The sequence below is a fragment of the Jatropha curcas genome, chromosome 11, assembly GCF_041381405.1.
Source record: "Jatropha curcas cultivar XTBG-Jc1 chromosome 11, XTBG_Jcur_1.0, whole genome shotgun sequence".
NCBI lineage: Eukaryota > Viridiplantae > Streptophyta > Magnoliopsida > Malpighiales > Euphorbiaceae > Jatropha > Jatropha curcas.
This window is the reverse complement of record NC_143161.1, coordinates 664,350-683,422: the sequence shown is the minus strand read 5'-3', so window position 1 is coordinate 683,422 and position 19,073 is coordinate 664,350. Positions and strand designations below refer to the sequence as shown.

At 36.9% G+C, this 19,073-nt stretch overlaps 5 protein-coding genes and 1 pseudogene across 5 annotated transcripts in view; 1 reads left to right on the top strand and 5 right to left on the bottom strand.

The window, feature by feature from the left end:
* The first annotated feature begins 490 nt into the window (after window positions 1–490).
* Window positions 491–3,636, top strand: LOC105649396 (putative UDP-3-O-acylglucosamine N-acyltransferase 2, mitochondrial). The gene is made up of 10 exons (XM_012236029.4): window positions 491–769; window positions 929–1,136; window positions 1,239–1,315; window positions 1,533–1,582; window positions 1,950–2,014; window positions 2,148–2,199; window positions 2,281–2,351; window positions 2,509–2,575; window positions 3,180–3,251; window positions 3,404–3,636. The coding sequence occupies exons 1-10, from the start codon at window positions 643–645 to the stop codon at window positions 3,470–3,472; spliced, it is 858 nt and encodes a 285-aa protein (XP_012091419.1). The 5' UTR covers window positions 491–642; the 3' UTR covers window positions 3,473–3,636.
* An 858-nt stretch (window positions 3,637–4,494) lies between these two features.
* On the bottom strand, window positions 4,495–7,278 carry LOC105650106 (cysteine-rich receptor-like protein kinase 25). Its single transcript, XM_020685505.3, has 7 exons — window positions 6,278–7,278; window positions 6,033–6,179; window positions 5,812–5,933; window positions 5,523–5,733; window positions 5,203–5,440; window positions 4,976–5,123; window positions 4,495–4,910 (listed from the first exon to the last, which is right to left on the bottom strand). The coding sequence occupies exons 1-7, from the start codon at window positions 7,020–7,022 to the stop codon at window positions 4,641–4,643; spliced, it is 1,881 nt and encodes a 626-aa protein (XP_020541164.1). The 5' UTR covers window positions 7,023–7,278; the 3' UTR covers window positions 4,495–4,640.
* Window positions 7,279–7,873: 595 nt separating this feature from the next.
* Window positions 7,874–8,672, bottom strand: LOC105650104 (protein NDR1). Its single transcript, XM_037640586.2, has one exon. It carries the CDS (start codon window positions 8,670–8,672, stop codon window positions 8,097–8,099), a length of 576 nt encoding a protein of 191 aa, XP_037496514.1. The 3' UTR covers window positions 7,874–8,096.
* Window positions 8,673–9,196: 524 nt separating this feature from the next.
* Window positions 9,197–9,935, bottom strand: LOC149492284 (protein NDR1-like; annotated as a pseudogene).
* Window positions 9,936–10,405: 470 nt separating this feature from the next.
* Window positions 10,406–11,517, bottom strand: LOC105649395 (protein NDR1). The gene has a single exon (XM_012236028.4). It carries the CDS (start codon window positions 11,257–11,259, stop codon window positions 10,588–10,590), a length of 672 nt encoding a protein of 223 aa, XP_012091418.1. The 5' UTR covers window positions 11,260–11,517; the 3' UTR covers window positions 10,406–10,587.
* A 1,793-nt stretch (window positions 11,518–13,310) lies between these two features.
* The window catches only part of LOC105649394 (peroxidase 27), a 7,346-nt gene continuing 1,583 nt past the window's right edge, over window positions 13,311–19,073 (bottom strand). The window contains exons 5-6 of the mRNA XM_037640608.1: window positions 13,971–14,135; window positions 13,311–13,335 (exon numbers count right to left, since the gene is read on the bottom strand). Of these exons, the coding sequence (XP_037496536.1) occupies window positions 13,311–13,335; window positions 13,971–14,135 (190 nt within the window). The remainder of the gene's footprint in view (window positions 13,336–13,970; window positions 14,136–19,073) is intronic.

Below are 19,073 nucleotides of genomic sequence, written 5' to 3'. Positions count from 1 at the left end.
ATTAAACGCTATTCCAGATACTAATGTCGAACAGAACCTAAGTCAATTATTAGCATAACACATATAATTTTAAATTATAAGAGACATACTAAAGTACATAGAAATTTTTCTTAAGTTTCCCTTACTTTTTTTTTTTAATAATTTATTAACATGCGTTATCCCAGAAATGTATAACTCGTGTTTCATTTTTTTTTTTTTTAAATCTAAATACTTATATTCGCTTTTTTTTTTTTTATTCTATTTTTATTTCAATAAAGATATCCATTGCATGAAATTGAAAAACAGAAAGTAAATATTTCAAACATGCACACCTTAAGTTACTCATATAGAAAGAATACTCTTTCACATATTAGTACCATATATAAAAATAACTCCTCAGTTTTCTCAAAAAAACAAAAAAAAAAAAAAAAATAAATAAATCTTAAAATTTTGCTAAAAACTGGAAGACGTGTTAAAGTAAAGGGCAAAGAGATCCAAACCTACGTCGGGCCTAGGCCTTCTAGTTCTAGTTGTACATTCCAGGGCCAAGCCTTGTCTACCTGTCTCGGCGCCCAGAATATCATTGTACTTTAATTTTGGAATCCAAAATGGTGGAAACTGCAAACAGGTTCAGCTACCGCTAAATTGCTGATCTGTTGTCGAATGGCTATGTCTGTCAACAGATTACACTGTATCAGCAACTCCACTTTCATTACCCATCTTCGCGATTTTCGCGTACTTTCTGGCGCTACCCGTTACCGTTATTCAACCCCTTCGGTCAGTCAAATTGGTAAGTCGGTAACTGTAGTCTTATTTATCTGCTTATGTCGTAACTTCTTGCAGATTACATGTTTGTCAAAACGCGTCTGAGATTATTATACATTAACGCTTGCTCGCTTGCTGCAATCAAATTTCTAAGCTCTCTTGCTGTGCATGATTCTAAGATTAGCGGATGGTGGTGGAATAAATCATCGAGAATTTTCAGAATGGCGTAATGGAGGTGGAATTTTCCATAAATCAGCTTGTATCGACGAAACAGCGCTGATCGAAGTCGGTGCAATAGTTCATTCCAAAGCTGTACTAGCTGCGAATGTTCATGTTGGATCAGGGACTGTTATAGGACATGCTGTTACTGTCGGTCAGTCCACAAGTATAGGGTATACCATCTTCTTTACGTGTAAAGAGGTCTCTGAAATCATTGCAATACTTATTTGCATTACCATTTTTCGTTTTACGAAAATAGGTAGTGTTTTTTGCAGGTATAATGTTTCACTTAGCAATTGCATTATAGGTGATTTATGTGTAATCCACAATGGAGTTTGCATTGGTCAAGATGGTAAGGCTGGACTATCTTTAACTTCAATTTTCTTTTCTATCAACTAATCAAATTAAGCAACCAAATGTTCAAAATTCTGACATGTTGTGTTCAGTTGATAATGCTCTTTAATTTTATGGATCTGTGAAATATTATTGCCTTATTTTTCTCCTCTCAAAAAATATGTATAGTTGCACCCTTTTTTTCCTTAAATAGTTCCTGTGCTTTTCCCATACAGGATTTGGATTTTTTGTCGATGAGCAGGGAAGCATGGTGAAGAAGCCTCAAGTTGGTGATATTTTACTTTTTGAGCCATATTGAATTCATTTAGTTCCTTCTTTTGCGTGCACACATGCACATCTGAAGAACCATTTACAGTGAAGGATGGATGATACTTTGTGATGCACACATGTAAAAGATACACATTTTGGGGGGTTTCTGTGTTGAACTCCCAGGCGCAGAATTATGATTTTAACTTTTAAGAAATTGCTAAGTTGAAACTTGAAATTGTTTCTACTGCATCAGTTCCTTCCGATCAAAATTTGAACGGCAATGTTTTTCTCGTTCCTTGTCTCATTTAGAGCCACCAATAATGCTTCAGTTATATAGTTGTTTCAAATCTGGGCTAAGATACCTTCTTATGTCCTTTATGCAGCTGCTGAATGCTAAAATAGGAAATCATGTAGAGATTGGGGCAAATACATGCATTGATAGAGGCAGGTGAGGTGTGTTTGGTTTGTGTTGCTGCTAGTTTTTGGTCATATGTACATGCTAAAGAGTGAATTAGTTGGCAGTGGCACTTTGAGGCAGTCAAATTTCAGGCACTAAGTATGTGATCTTTTTGGTTATGCAGTTGGAGAGATACAGTTATTGGTGATTATACAAAGATAGACAATTTAGTCCAAGTGAGTTTTCTTTCCTTTGCATTGTTTGTTGAGTGGTAAACTTATTTTATGATGTATGATTGCCTCTGCTTGGCCATGCAGATTGGTCATAATTGTGTCATTGGAAAGAGTTGCCTACTCTGTGGACAAGTTGGAATAGCAGGTTCAGTGACGTATGTCACTGCTAAATCATATTTTTTTCTTGCTATTTCTTTTGGGATCCTTTTAGATATAACAATTATGTGCTTAAAGTTATGTTTGTAGATTGGTGAAGCTTTTACAGGTAATGCTAATTTATATTATTCTTTTTTCTTGTTTTTTCTTGTTTAGGATAGGAGATTATGTTACTTTCGGGGGAAGAGTAGCAGTTCGTGATCATGTATCTATCGCTTCAAAGGTATTTAATTGGTTATCTGCTTGGAATTGAACAAGCAACAATCAACCAATTACGTGTTTACTATCAATTTTTGTTTTCTTTTTTTCTATAGGAAAAAGGTTGTAATTAAGAAAAATGGAAAAAACAAGCAAAAACTAATTTTTGTGGTTTTCCCATGTAACGACTTGTTTTTCTGGTTTAAGCTGTTAAATAACAAAAATATAAGTATATTTTGATAATACATTTTTCTTTGACCATTGAAAGACAAAAACCATACCAAACAGTTTTTCGTCAAGTTGCTAAGAAACCTTATTTATTTATTTTTATTTCATTTATATCTTGTGTCCTCCTTCCAATATTTCAAAGTTGAATCATGCATCAGAATATTTTTCAACTCACTGTGTCCAACTAAGGCAATTGTCTCGATGCTTTTCTGCTTTTCATATGAAGTGGCAATATTTTGGTATACACAATTTCTTTGTCTGCAAATGTGTTTCTTTACTTAACTAAGAGTAGGCAGCATTATGATGAAGTTGAATCACGCACCTTCTCTGAACTAGCAAGAGCAACATAAAGTATGGTATAGCTGTATAGGTCCTTAGCTATTTGATTTGGTAAATTGTAGGTCCGGCTGGCAGCTAATAGTTGTGTCACCAAGGATATAAAAGAGCCAGGCGATTATGGTGGCTTTCCTGCTGTAAGATTCATTCTTGTGATCTTTCTTAATTCGATACTAATGTGCAGAGATCAGAGAAAAAAAGTGTCAGCCAAATTTCTTGGTCTTAATTCATACTTGGTATAACAGATGCCCAATTGATCTATAAAATTTAATCCTTGTTTGCTTGGCAGGTTCCAATTTATGAATGGCGGAGACAAGTTGTTAACCATTGCCGGATTTCAAAGAAGGCGTCTCCATAGGGTTGGTTATAGGATAAAGTGTTTTAACACATTTGGCATGTAATCTGTGATGACAATAAAGAGTAAGTTTCTGCTAAAGTTGCTTGCAATATAAATTTTCTCGTCCATAAATTGGCATCATCCGCATAAGAATCATAAGACTGAGCTTATTTTTTTGGATTTGATTCTGCTTTTCTAAACATATTTTAGTGTGTCATGGAGAAACTTTAATTAATTTTATTTTAGAAGTGTTAAAAAGAATCAAATAGGGGATACATTTGAAAGAGAATTACCCGATTTTGTAAGAACAGACTTTAGGATTGAAAGATTGAGCTGATCCTGCAACAGAAATAAAATAGAGTTTGTGTAGGTTGAGGAAGCGTAGTTCTACTGCTTCCCAACATCACAAAGATTCACGACAATGGATGACGTAGTGGGTCTCTGAGCTGTGACGTTTCTTCACACGCAACAATGCAATATGTCTGCGCTTCAGCACCTCAGGCGCCGCCACATTTGACTTCTCATGTGTTCGCATTCCTTTACCTTCAGTCTTTCGGCCAAATCTTCCATGCCTGCAATATATTATCAATTACTTAATAATATAATTAGTCTCTACTAATGGTTATTTTATTTCCCTGAAATCAGAAAAAAAGGAAAAAAAGATGACAACATACAAGAGTGAGGAGACTTCAGTCGTAACTGCAATTTCTTTGCCACCTTCTAATGAGCATCTTTTTAATTAATCAGCGTCCATCAAGTAAAAACAAGATCCCTAAAATTTGGTTTAAAAGACCCCAAAAAAAAAAAAAAAATTAAAGGAAAAAAATTGGACTATTTTTTTCAAATTAAAGCACATTTTCCTTGATTTTTAAAATTGTTTACGTTATACAAGGATAATTGTTAACATTAATAAAACTTTATTATTAATAAAAATTAATAAATTATAACTACTTTTTTTTTTCTTTTTTTGGTCGGTTGCTTGTGATTCAAGAGTTTATAAGAACGTTTGCGAGACTCTAATGTCAAGTATTACATCACAGCAATTTGATTCTATAGTCTCAAATTATCCTACAACCTTCACATTTTATACAGAATGATATCAATAGTGTTACAGCCACGTGTAATCTCTATGTATACGATACAATTCAGTCAAACAAATAGTATTCTGATTTAATTAGTAGCTAGCAGATTACAATTGATTTGAGCTTGTAGAACATGAAGCATGAGATTGTATCCCGCTAGAATTGGTGAATGCAGGTTGCTGAGGCATTGGTAGACTCGTAGTATCACTAGTAAGCATAGCAACAACTCTTGCCATAGTAGGTCGATCTTCCATATCCTCTTGAACACATAACAGCCCAATATGAACACCCCTAATCACTTCATTTACAGAACATGATTCTTTTAGAGCTGGATCCATTAATTCTACAGGTGTTCCTTGACTCCACTGTCTCCATGCCTACAAAGTTTTGATTGAGAACATGTTTTAGGAAAGAAATGCAGTTTTAGTTTGTCTTTACTTACCGTGTCCAGAAGACCTCGACCACATTCTATTTTAGAGCTGCTGTTTCTTTTGCTGCTTATGATCTCTAAAACCAGGACACCGAAACTGAAAACATCGGACTTGACTGAGAAGTTTCCGAATGTTACATATTCTGGAGACATATATCCACTGCAATATGACAATCCAAATTAGAAAACAGTAATTCTAGTCAAATTTGAACAAAGAAGAATAGGATGTTGTAACTTACTATGTTCCTACAATTCTTTTTGTACTTCCTTCAATTTGATCTACACCAAAAATTCTTGCAGTTCCAAAATCTGAAATTCTTGGATTCATATCACCATCCAACAACACATTACTGGCTTTGAGATCGCGATGTATTATTCTAAGACGAGAATCTTCGTGCAAGTATAGAAGGCCTCGAGCAATTCCTACAATAATCTTGTATCGTCTTGACCAATCCAATTGATCTTTCTTTCCAGCATCTATACAAAATTTTCATGTCTGAGTATAAAGTTGTATGGGTAAAATATAAAATGATCAATCAAATAAAGAGCAAGGGCTAACCAAACAAAATGTAGTCAAGGCTTCTGTTAGGCACAAACTCATAGACAAGTATCTTTTCTTCTCCTTCAAAGCAGAGTCCTAACAGTCTTACCAGATTTCTATGTTGAAGCTTGGTTACTGATTCAATTTCGTTTTTGAATTCTTCTGCACCTTGGCCAGAGCATTTGGATAGCCTCTTAGCTGCTATTTCCTGTCCATTTGGAAGCGTACCCTAAAAGCACATTTCAATATGGTATCATTAGAAATTTTGCGGCTAGCATGTTTAAATTAAAAAAATTCTGCAGGCTACCTTATATACAGCACCAAATCCCCCTTCACCTAGCTTGTTATCAGGAGAGAAGTTATTTGTTGCAGCTTTAACTGTACTCAAACTAAACTGCAAGGATTCTATATTTGAAAATTTACTTCGATCTACACAGTTCAAAACATTATATTAACCCTCTTTAAGTTTTGCAAATAAATGATAAATTACAAGGATTTTGAATATTTGCTTCCAATTTAATAAATTACCAAGTAATTCATCTATTCTACTGCTACGTTTCTTCAGTCTTTTCCTTCGAAAGAAACAGAAGACTATAGAGAAAACCACCATGTTAAATACTGAACAAACAACAGCAGCCGTTACTCTCAACCAAACAGCATGATGACCATGGCCACCTGCTTCCACCCAAAATTAAGGAAATTGAATAAAATATACCAAGGAGGCAAGGAGCTATATAATTAATAAAAAAGGAAATAATATATATTGCCCATACCTTCTTGGCTTCTGTAGAAAGGGTAATTCTCGTATCTAATTGAACAACTGGGAAGTAAGATCCTGCCGCCAATTTTCTCACTGCAGCAATTCGGAAGATATGAAATAGCTTTTTTCAAACAGATGGAACAATCAACCGCAGAGATATCTGGTGTGCAATCTGCTAAGCTGTAGATTGGAAAAGGTTTATATTTCACCATCTTCGTCGCAAACTTCTTAGCCGATGACTGATAGTGCCTTACCATCGCAGACACAAGATGATTCATAATATCTTGCAATTTTACTATAAAATTTGGTTCTTGGGTGTTCTCCGCATTTGTCCCAATAACATGAGGCTCCAGCTCCATTCTGTTGAAGAAATTCTTGTTGGAATATCGCACCATACACTGGTCATACCAAATTATGGATTCTTTATGACTTGAGCAAATACGAGTCATATCTTGAGTAGCATTATCTACACAAGCTTTGCACTTTCCGGTCGTGAGGTCTCCTCTGCACAAAAAGCTGCCATAAACAACATCGTTGGAACTGTGGCCAGCGCTATATTTGTAAAAATAGTTTTTGCTTGTGATATTAGAGAGTAGAGAAGAAAAGACAAGATCAAGACTGGCTTTGTAGGTGCTGTTTGGTGTGAAAGTAGAAGTTCCAAAGCAGGTGACGTTAACTGGATTTTTCGTTGCTTCAATTATTCTGTTGCTGAGCAAGCTAAGCATGCAGAGAAGTACAGTGAGTCTCCACATGATCATGAAACATGAAAATGTACTGAAAATTTTGCAGTGAAGTATTTTTGGCTATAAAGCAAAGAATTAACGATTAGGTAATAATTTTGACTTGGAAAAGGTGTAGTGTAGGGAAGTTAGAGCGAACATGGCCACCCCTTGACCCCTTCCTCCCTAGGCCGTAGCCCAGGTGGTTCAAACCGCTGTCTTTTACACTCTGGTCGTGACATGAAATAATAATATATATCCACGTTTTTTTGTTTTTATCATTAGAAGATGAACCAGATATCTATGTTGATATCAACGACAATATTTTTTAATAAAAAATTATAATTGTAAAGCATTCTCCCACCTTTGATGTTTGTTGGATCCTCTTTTTCTTTATTTCTCCACTATGGCTTAGTATTATCTAAACAAAAGGTGAGGGCTTTGGACTTGAGAGTAATTAACTATTGTTGCTGTACGTGGAAACACAGTGTAAAATGTGGAATACTGTCCCGTCGCGTTCTGGAAATATATTGATTCAGAAAAAGGTTCAATTAATCTTGTCTTCAAAAGCAGAAACGGAAAGACTAATCACTAATTCTTTGTTTTCCGTCCAAAAGTCACTTTTTCTCGTTTAATCAACAAAGAAAGACTATAAAATAAAGTGCTCAATGCGGTATTATTATTATCAGGATCTCTAACTCCAAGTTCAAATCTATCACAGCTAAGGTAATAGGAGTATAATGATAAAAAATTTAACAGGATTATTTTCATTTAGTCATTTAGTGGTGGGTCTACCCAGTGCGATCGGATTAGTGTACCAGCAGTCTTCACAGGCCGAATGGTTAAAACGAAAAAAAAAAAAAAATGCCACATTTGAGACTTCTTTAGAATTAATACACTTTGGAATCAATATAACTCAATATTCAAGAACAATAATGCACAATTGAATGAGTCACCCTTCTAATCTGAAAAATACAATACCTACGCTTCCATTTCACAGCCAATATGAAAAGCAGCAGAATGCGTGATTCTGTTTTTGGCTTGTCATGATCTTTTTTAACCCTTCCATTGAAACAAACACGATAACGAGCAAGATAAAATATGTAGAGTAACTCAAAGAAATCTAGTAGCCCTTATTTTCCATTTCTTGGATTGGTGGTGTAGTTTAATCTTCTTCTTCTTACCTAGTATCCTTCCGTCTGAACCAACTGGAACAGTAGCTTGCAACTTGACTCCGTGATGCTTATTCTTGACACCCCAAGTATTATACTGAATCTTAGTTGATACATCAAGCTTCAATTCGGCCTTTCCATCAGAAATTGCATTGAGAAGGGCTCGCCGTACCTGCTGAGTAGCATCAACATGGTTCATTTCTCTAACTTTTTTATTCTTTCCTTGATGAAAAGCAGAAATTTTGTTCTTTCCAACCGTATCCTCCCCAAAATGGAATATCAACAAAATATCATCATAGTAGATACTGGAGTCCTTGTTTGAATTGCTAATTTCAAGGGTATAACTGAGGGTGCCATCCTCCTCAGAAGCAGAAGAGTCCTGGGTAGGAACAGAGAACTCAACGATGCTGAAGGTAGGTTCTTTTGGACGTAAACTTAGCCATAAACAAAGAGCAAGGAGACCTAAGAGGCCTATAATTTGAAGAAGCCATAAGTAAAAGTTTTTGGAATCACGCATTATTATTATCTTTGTGGAGATATATTCAGAGAGGTTTTGTAAGCATAAAATGGGTATGCTTCCATTTTCTTGAAATGCAATAGTGCTTTGAGTGCAAAGAAAGGTTAGAAGCTTTAAACTTTCCCTTGAAGGAGACAAGTTACAAGGGGAATATATTACTACACAGGTTAATGCATGTTATCAAAGTCTCAAGTACAATATGCTTTGCTTCGGATCAATATTTTTACTTCTTCAGGTGTACATACAGGAAACTAATTTAAAGGATTTAACAATTTGTAGCTTTTCTTTGTTTCAGTCTAGTGGGATTCTAAGAGGTTTAATAACAAAAGCAAAACAATGAACAAATCATCAAGGAAGAGAGAATCTTCCTAAAATAAATAAGATAGGATTTGCATCATGAGATTAGCAATCCTCTTCCCTACCTCCACTATATCCAATCTTACCTCCACAGAAGTGGGGACATACCCAGCAAATTCGACTACTTGACAGTATATATATTCATTTTAATTCCCTTTCTCGTCCGTCTAGCTTTGTCGATATTTCTGTAGCTTTATATTCATGTTCCGCAGATATCTGCCATCAAAACCAATTGGCATATGGGCCTGCAAATCAATCTGACGAAGTTTAGTCTCAGTATGGAAAATCTTGTATTGAATTTCACGGGAGTTTCTAAACTAACTCTGAAAACCATAGCCCTTCCTCTAGTTCCTCTCCAAAACCAGAACTTTTGGCCTGGATTAACTCGCAGTTTCCATGTGATATTCTCTCTATAGCCCTGATAAAACCCGTGAAGAGACTTGTTACCAATAATGGAGTCCCTGTAATGCAAGGCTATATAGATATCATTATAGTAGATGTCAAAGCCTTTGTTAGGGTTGAAAATTTCAAGTTGGAGGATAATAGAGGCGTTTGGACTAACTTTGTGGTTCTGAAATAAGGATGGAATACAGACTCCAGTAATAGTGTAGAAGATCTTTAGGAGTTAAACATCGCCATATTAGATAGGAGATAGAACCTAACACCAAAAGAACTTGAAGAAACCAGACACAGGCATCTAGCTTAGTTATTGATGTCTTTGTTGAGAGCCATTGATTTGCAGGAAATGTTCTCTAAGAAATTCCTAACGTTTCGTAATCACCAATTTATAAAGGAAGCTCATGACATGGACAAAGATTCATGGACTCACACCAGTAATCTTTATTGAATAAAAAAATATTCTAACAGTGCTACATATAAATTCAATGACCACACACAAACACGCATATATATATCTTAGTTGAAAGCTAAAAGTATATTGCCTGACGAGGCTTCCATATTCATCCAAATATAGAGATACTTCTTGCCTAAGAATTTAATAGCTTAGCTAGTTCTTTCTATCTAAAAGTGAGCTTTTTGTTCAGTTCTTCTTCTATTTGATCCTCTTTTCTTCTTTATTCCAAAAAATATTTCCTCCATCACTTAAATCATCAATGAGTAATATTTTTATTCTTTTAAATCATCAATCAATTGACTGTTACTCTTGGAAAATTTTGATGCGATGTGTTTGGTATAATCAATGAATTCCACAAAATTTAATAAAATTTAATAAAATTTATAACTTCAATGTCAATTGGGAATATTTAAAATATGTAAATTTAAAAGTTAAGAAGAAGCATAAAAAGCAATTCAATCTGCATTAAAAATGACGGGAAGTGTCTATTAACTTAAAGAGATGAATTATTAACAAGCCGAACTATATTAAAATTAACGGATTATTATTAAACACCTTCCAAATTGATAAAGAAATTAGTTCAGATTAATTACATCTGAAGTAATAAAATGGAATTGTGAAGAACATAAAAAAAATAAAAAATAAAAAAAGGAAAAGGAAAATGCATCAATCTCATGTGGCTGAAAACATCAAACTAAACACAAATCAAGTGAAATAAACGGGACACCTCTTGTCCCGGTACAATGCCAAGATGGATCCATCCGGGCCCACCCCTACATTACAATTGGCATGCATCCGATGATTTTTACTATGCCACGTGGACACTTTAAATTCAATGGTTGATGTTATATCTAAACGAAAGATCACCGTCCCTTGCGACCGATCATTCAGGAACTCATTCCAACGTTGGCTATTCAAATTTAAGGTGGCCCCACCTAAAACCCCGGTCATAACTGTGGTGTTCTTGGGCTCTTGATAGAACGGGTCCAATAACGGCGTGTACCCGATCATTTGATCCTTATAATAAACCGATCCCTCTACTTTACCATAATAAAATCCGATATGCTGGTTAGAATTCCGGGCCGATACATTGAAGATTATCTGAGCATTGTCAAACCCGTTTCCTTGACCCAAAGCCGGAACCGAAAAATTATGGATGTGGATCCGGGGGCGATGTGGGCGCAAACTGAGCCATAAAATAAAAGCAACAATGCCAGCAACGAAAAGAATGATCAAGAAACTGGCACATATAAGCTTGGAGACACGGGTGGTCAGGCTTTCATGGACCCGGTGGGCATAATAGCGGGCGGTATGGTGGCGCTTGATGGCGGGAGGTTGAGAGCCGGAGCTAACGGGTAATCTCTCGGAGGTGTTCATTAACAAAATGGACCCAGGGACTGAGTTTCAAGAGAAATTTTGATGAATAGAAACGTTTGCTGGGTTAGTTTTAAGCAGTGGGCGAAACAGAAAAGGGAAGGTTGAGGAATATGTAGGTTGTCTTGTTTTGCATGGCGAAGAAAAGAATAATTTCATTGTTTAGTCGATTAGTTCATATTATGCTTTGTTTCAGTCTCTGTTTTGCAGATAAATAATCATTTTTTTGCTCGCAGATTTATAATAATAAATATTAAGCATCAAGTGGGTTGATTATATCTTGTTAAAAAAGGTAACCTAAGCCATACCTGTATGTATATGTATCTGGGTAAACAAGGTATAAAGCTTCCCTGCAGTTCATGAAAAGCATAGATTCCAAAGAGAAAGTGATTTTATTATCTGTTACCTTGTGGTCGTTTCGATCTTTTCTTTAATAAGTTTAGACTTTAGATACAGATTTATGCCTCATCTGGTTCAAAAACAATATTCTTGGCTCAAGTTAAAGAAACAGAGCTGGCACTGGCAGTATATGCATAAAGGTAAACAGAGTAAAGTGGTCTGAAAATGTTCTTATACCCTTTAAATTAGCAAGTAGACCAAAATTGGAATAATCAATTGCGTATCATAGAACCATATCGAAAAGAAATTGCAGAGAGAATTTTCCCTAAAAAATTAATTATTAAACTAAGCCATTCAAATCAGAAATAATTATGAAACAAATCAATCAGGATACCTTAATTATCGGTTGAAGAGTTCATTTATCCTGCGGATTTTTCAAGCCCATCTACAAATAGTTGGGCTACAGTCTCTAATTCTTCCTAACCCAGTCCCAGTTTAGAGAAAGGACAAGGTGAAGCCCATGATATGTACACCACCCGTTTGCCAATTTGTCTGGGCCATCTTTGTTTGGAAATGATAAAAGATGAAAAAAAATTATTAAAGGGAAAACACATACCTACACGAAACTTTTGTTTTCTTTTTGATTAAGTTGGCATATAAGACCATGTGTACACCGGGTATAACGAAGACAGATTGTCAATCCATTGGTTAAAAAAGGTTCTCCATAGCATATGCATTGCCTACAAAACAGGGAAACCAATTGTAAGAGAATGTCTTAGACAAACATAAAACGCCAATTGGTCAACATATAAACATAGGACACCAGTTATGGTGTTTTAGTTGTTTAATGAATATTACAGCTATGATATCATTTAGAAAATATTAGTAAAATTGTTTTTTTAAGTTCATTGACTTCATTTGTGTGCTCATTATCAAGAATGATCTTCGTATTATTCAAAAGCAATGGAACAATTTTAAGCCACTTCTCCATCATAATTAGCTCATTCTTGTAAAAAAGTTATTAGAAACTCCTTCAGGTTCTAACTAGGGAAAGCACGATAATAATTTAGTAATAATTAATTATAAATAATTAGTATCTCGTAATATAAAAAATTAAAGATTCAAACTTTAACATGGTTACTTTCTCCTTCTATGAGATTTAAAAGTAGTAAGAAAAAGAATAAAATCAAGTTGTCTGGTTAGTTAAAAGGTACTTATAGTGACAAATCTTACAGGCTTCTTTGTGATGCTAACTAGACAACTACTTAGATATGGAGATCCTTGTTCAGTCTATAAATATAAATTATCCAAAAATAAAAGAAAATGGTAACTGAGATTCAAGGTGACCGTTGCACTTCTAAATGATGCTAACAGCATAACTACTTTTTAATTAAATTACATATTTAGGTTAGTGTTTATTTTAATATAAAAAAAAACATTCTAAAAGACTTCAAACAAATATACAAATGTTCTCATTATTCTTACAAAGAACTCAGTAATTACATGAAGTTGTATGTGCAGATCTTATTGCGCAATGTTTTACAGTCTGTCTGTCACATCAAAATTACAAATTATGACCTCAAAGCGAACAATTATTGCAAATATTCAAATACAAATAATACGAAACAGAAACCGCAGCTAGAAATTTACTAGCAAACATCATCCTTACAATTCTTTTCTTCTTCTTCTTCCCCATTATTTACGCTAAACTTTGTCTAGTTAATCTTGCTGCAGACTTTCCTGATTTGTTGGGATATCCTCCCAAGTCCCACATCGGATAAAAAGGAGAAATGGAACCAAAATATAATGGTTCAAACCCAACCCATTAGTATGAGGCCTTTTGGGAGGTGCCCAAAAACAAATCCGTGAGGGCTTGGCCCAAAGCGGACAATATCATACTAATTCGGGGTTGGATGGTACACGCGGTCCCAACAAGTGGTATCAGAGCCCTGGTTCGGAACGGGTGTGAACAGCGGACTGCGCAGTGTGAGAAAATCTCGATGTGACGGTGTAACAACAGGACCAAGACCAGAAGATCTGCAAGTGGTGCCTTGTGTCGAAAGTCTTCCCGACAAAAGGAGGTTGGGCGGCGTGTCCCGCAAAATTGTAGCGGCGGTACAAGATGGTAGGCAGATTATCCCTGGAGGGGAGGTCACGATTTGTGTGGTCCTTGGTTGGAGGGGAGGTTTGTTGGGATATCCTCCCAAGTCCCACATCGGATAAAAAGGAGAAATGGAACCAAAATATAATGGTTCAAACCCAACCCATTAGTATGAGGCCTTTTGGGAGGTGCCCAAAAACAAATCCGTGAGGGCTTGGCCCAAAGCGGACAATATCATACTAATTCGGGGTTGGATGGTACACGCGGTCCCAACATGATTTCGCCTGCAGTACCAGTAAGAACCCCGACCCGACCCATTTTGATCATGGACACAGCAAAGTCTTTGAAGAAACTGGATCCCTGTGTGGCTGCCTGAAGCTTGATATAAGCTTTTGTAACACTATTGTCGAGAAGAGCTGCATCGGATTGGAATAGACCCCTGTTTTTATTCACAAGTGTTGTGCGGTGCCCACTCAATGGGACCCACATTTGAAACAAATAAAAAAAAAAAAAAAAAAAAGAAAACGTGGTAGGACCCACACGTAGTTGAAAATGGAAATAAGGAAATAAGAATTTTCTTCTTGGTAGGTGATCCGTTTTTCGGTGGACGCGTAATTAACGCGTCCACCTCTCCTAATCCCGCGTCCATCCCTCCTATAAATAGGAGATGGCACAACGCTTCATAACACACAGACCAAAAGAGCGAAGAGAGTTTTTTTTGAGAGAATTTGAGTTTTAGAATTGGGTTCTAAAACTCGGGTCGAGAGAATAGTGAGGATAATTTGGGAAACACTGTGTGAGTGCCACTATTTTGTATTACTCTCTTTGTAAGCCTACTATTTTTAATAGTGGAAGAATTATTCGGTTTTTGTCCCGTGGACGTAGCCCTAACAGTTAAAGGGTGAACCACGTAAATATCTGTGTCATATTTTTATTTTTCCGCTGTGTTATTTTTCTCGTAATCTTATTGCCGGGACCCAACAAGTGGTATCAGAGCCGAAGGTTTACCGGATCCGTGGATATATTTTAAAAATAAATATACCACGACGACGAGAAAATTACGCCGAGTCCATTAGTGCAGTCCGTTCGAAAAGACGTTGCAGAATCGACTTAGTGATGAATAGTAAAATAGTAACTCAAAGTTGAGGGTGAACAGTACTATTGGCTGTTTCTGAGTCCGTTTCAAATAAGCCCAGCACTATTCACGCATAGTACTATTCACATATACAGTTACTATTCACGCATACAGGTACTGTTTACGTATACTGTTACTATTCAATTATACGGTCACTATTCACGTATACTACTATTCACGTATACGGTTTTGCTGGTGATAATATTCTGCACAAGTTAAAAATGGACGACAGAACAACAGGCACAATGGTTAGACTCAACTCATCAAACTATGCAGTATGGAAGATATTAATGGAAGATCTTCTATGCTGTAAAGATCTGTTTGAAACGATTGAGTTGAAGGGGGTCAGGCCAGCTTCAATAAATGAAAGCGATTGGAAGTCAATTAACAGAAAAGCAGTCGCAACTATTAGGCAGTCTGTTGAAATGAGCGTCATAAATCATATCGCTCATGAGAAAGATGCCTATTCAATTTGGAAGAAGTTGGAGGACATGTACGAGCGGAAGAATGCCCAGAACAAAGCCTTTTTAATTAAAAAGCTTGTAAATCTAAAGTACAAAGATGACGAAAGTGCTTCAGATCACTTGGGCAAATTTCAAGAAATAGTGAACCAACTGACGACGTCAAAGATAGTGTTTGACGACCAGGTGCAGGCACTATTCTTATTGAGTTCCTTGCCAGACAGTTGGGAGACACTGACTGTTACGCTCAGTAATGTGTCGGAGGGGAATCTGACCTTAACCACAGTCAAGGAAAGCATTCTGAATGAAGAAACCAGACGTAAGGAGAATGCTACGAGTAGCAACTCAGATGCACTCGTTACAGTTACAGAAAGGAGGGGGAGAAGCAGAACAAGATACCCCCAAAATCCAAACAAACGTGACAATTCACGGAGAAGATCCAAGTCAAGAAAAGGTGTCACTTGCTATCATTGTGGCAAGCCCGGTCACATCCAAAGGCATTGTAGAAAGTGGAAGAAGGAACGAGCCAAAGAAAGTGATGAAGAAAAAGACGATACGGAGGTAGCTTCAGTAGCTATTGATGCTGACGCACTTGGTGATGGTAGTGCGCTGATTTCTCATGCTGGTCTTAGTGAGTGTTCCACTAGTCAACAATCTTTATGGATTATTGACTCTGCATGTTCTTATCATATTTCTTCAAATAAGGAATATTTCTCATCACTTACCCTCGGAGATTACGGCCATGTCAAGACTTTGAATGGCACATATGTGGAAAATTGCGGCATTGGAACAGTATGCATCAAAACCAATGCTGGATATGATCTCTGGTTGGAAGATGTGAGATACACTCCTACAGCAAACTTCAATCTGATCTCAGTTCACTGTCTAGATGAATTGGGCTATACAAATCTGTTTGTCAACAGAACGTGGAAGCTTTCCAAAGGCAACTTGGTGTTCGGTCGAGGAAGAAAGTTCAACTCCCTCTACTACACCCAGGCTAAAGTTTGCACAGGAGTAGTGAATGCAGTTGAAGATTCATCTGCTGAGTTATGGCACAAACGACTTGGGCATTTGAGTGAAAAAGGAATGGAGACTCTCACTAAGAAGAAAATGCTATCTTTGAAAGGTTTGCCTCTGAAAATATGCACTGATTGTTTGTCTGGTAAACAACATAGAGTTTCCTTTCAAAGATCTCCTTCTCCATCTAGAAAACCTGGTATTCTAGAATTGGTACACACTGATGTTTGCTCAATGGGTGACAAATCTTTGAGTGGCTGCTTATATTATGTTAGCTTTATTGATGACCATTCTAGAAAGGTGTGGGCTTTCCCAATAAAGTCAAAAGACCAGGTGCTGGATATGTTTAAAGTCTTTCATGTCAGTGTTGAAAGACAAACGGGAAGAAAGCTAAAATGTGTTAGAGCTGATAATGGTGGTGAGTACAGAGGTCCATTTGTGAAGTATTGCTCAGAACACGGCATCAGACTTCAGAAGACAGTTCCCAAAACTCCACAGCAGAATGGAGTTGCAGAGAGAATGAACAGGACCATTGTTGAAAGGGTTCGATGCATGCTCTCTCATGCTAAACTTCCTAAAACCTTTTGGGCTGAAGCAATGAATACTGCAGTTTACTTGATCAACCTTTCACCTTCAACCTCCCTCAAAGGAGATGTTCCAGAAAAGGTGTGGTCAAGGAAAAATATTTCTTACGATCATCTTAGAATATTTGGCTGCAGGGCTTTTGCTCATGTTCCAAAAGATGAAAGATCCAAGCTTGATTCGAAGTCAAAACAGTGTATCTTCTTGGGTTATGGAAATGATGATTTTGGGTACAGATTATGGGATCCAGTTGAAAAGAAGCTCATCAGAAGCAGAGATGTAGTATTCCTGGAAGACCAAACCATTGAAGACTTTGAGAAAAATGAAAAGCCAAAGTCTATCAATGAGTTTCCTGTTAGTCTTGATGCAGAACCTCATATAGAACCACAAAATGATGAAGAAGATGATGATGAACCTGTTCAGAATGATGCTGAACCAGCTCCAATAGAAGAACTGCCTCAATTGAGAAGATCTGCGAGAGGCAGGATACCTTCCCAAAGATATTCTCCTAATGAATATGACTTGTTGACTCAAGGGGGAGAACCAGAGAACTACCAGGAGGCAATGGAAGATTGTAAAAAGAATGAGTGGCTGAAAGCCATGCAAGATGAGATGGAGTCCTTGCATGAGAACCAGACTTATGAGTTGGTGAAACTGCCTCAAGGTAAGAAAGCATTGAAGAACAAATGGGTGTTCAGGTTGAAGACTGAACAGAACAACTCACAGCCAAGGTACAAGGCGAGACTGGTTGTGAAGGGATTCGGTCAGAAGAAAGGAGTTGACTTTGAAGAAATTTTCTCACCCGTAGTCAAGATGTCTTCTATCAGAGTTGTGCTCGGTTTAGCAGCTAGCCTGAATTTGGAGATCGAGCAACTTGATGTAAAGACCGCTTTCCTCCATGGTGACTTAGAGGAGGAAATTTATATGGAGCAACCAGAAGGGTTCAGAGTCAAAGGCAAAGAACACTTGGTGTGTAAATTGCAGAAAAGCTTGTATGGCCTCAAACAAGCTCCAAGACAATGGTACAAAAAGTTTGACTCTTTCATGGTAAATCATGGGTATGAGAAAACTACTTCTGATCACTGTGTATTTGTGAAAAAGTTCATAGAAGGCGACTTTATTATTCTCTTGTTATATGTGGATGATATGCTTATTGTGGGCCAAGATGCTAAGAAAATTGAGAGCTTGAAAAAGGAACTTGGAAAATCCTTTGCCATGAAGGATTTGGGATCGGCAAAACAGATACTCGGAATGAAGATCTCCAGAGACAGGAAAAAGAGAAAGTTGTGGCTGTCTCAAGAGAAGTACATCGAGAAAGTTCTCAGCAGATTCAATATGAGCAATGCAAAACCAGTTTCTACTCCGCTTGCAGGTCATTTCAAATTAAGTCTTAGTCAATGTCCTTCAAGTGAGAAAGAAAAAGAAGAACTGAAGAAAATTCCTTATGCATCCGTCGTTGGCAGCTTGATGTACGCCATGGTATGCACAAGACCAGATATTGCTCATGCTGTTGGTGTTGTTAGCCGATTTCTTTCAAATCCAAGTAAAGAACACTGGAATGCAGTGAAGTGGATTCTCAGGTATCTTAAGGGCACTTCCAAAATGTGCTTATGTTTTGGTGATAATAGACCTGTGTTAGATGGTTACACAGATGCAGATATGGGTGGTGATGTTGATTCGCGCAAATCAACTTCTGGATATCTGATGACTTTTGCAGGAGCAGCAGTTTCTTGGCAATCAAAATTGCAAAAATGCGTTGCACTCTCATCCACTGAGGCGGAATATATCGCCATTACAGAAGCTAGCAAAGAACTCTTATGGATGAAGAAATTCCTACAAGAATTGGGTGTAGAACAAGAGAAGTACATTCTGCTATGTGATAGTCAAAGCGCGATACATCTCAGCAAGAATTCGACCTTTCATTCAAGGTCAAAGCACATTGATGTGAGGTATCATTGGATACGCGATGCGCTGGAGATGAAGTTATTTCAGATTGAAAAGATTCACACTGATGATAATGGCGCTGATATGATGACTAAAGCTTTACCTACGGAGAAACTTGTCACTTGCAGAAAGATAGCTGGTATGGCTAACGTCCCCACTTGAGTGTGCAGGGGGAGATTTGTTGTGCGGTGCCCACTCAATGGGACCCACATTTGAAACAAATAAAAAAAAAAAAAAA

Coding starts and splice junctions, on each gene's coding strand:
- LOC105650104 (XM_037640586.2), bottom strand. CDS start 8,672: ATGCGTGATTCCAAAAACTTTTACTTATGGCTTCTTCAAATTATAGGC.
- LOC105649395 (XM_012236028.4), bottom strand. CDS start 11,259: ATGAACACCTCCGAGAGATTACCCGTTAGCTCCGGCTCTCAACCTCCC.
- LOC105649396 (XM_012236029.4), top strand. CDS start 643: ATGGCTATGTCTGTCAACAGATTACACTGTATCAGCAACTCCACTTTC. Junction 1,583..1,949: donor GCATGGTGAAGAAGCCTCAA/GTTGGTGATATT, acceptor TCCTTTATGCAG/CTGCTGAATGCTAAAATAGG. Junction 2,200..2,280: donor AGATAGACAATTTAGTCCAA/GTGAGTTTTCTT, acceptor TTGGCCATGCAG/ATTGGTCATAATTGTGTCAT.
- LOC105650106 (XM_020685505.3), bottom strand. CDS start 7,022: ATGATCATGTGGAGACTCACTGTACTTCTCTGCATGCTTAGCTTGCTC. Junction 5,934..6,032: donor TAGAATAGATGAATTACTTG/GTAATTTATTAA, acceptor TGAACTGTGTAG/ATCGAAGTAAATTTTCAAAT. Junction 5,441..5,522: donor CCTTGACTACATTTTGTTTG/GTTAGCCCTTGC, acceptor AATTTTGTATAG/ATGCTGGAAAGAAAGATCAA.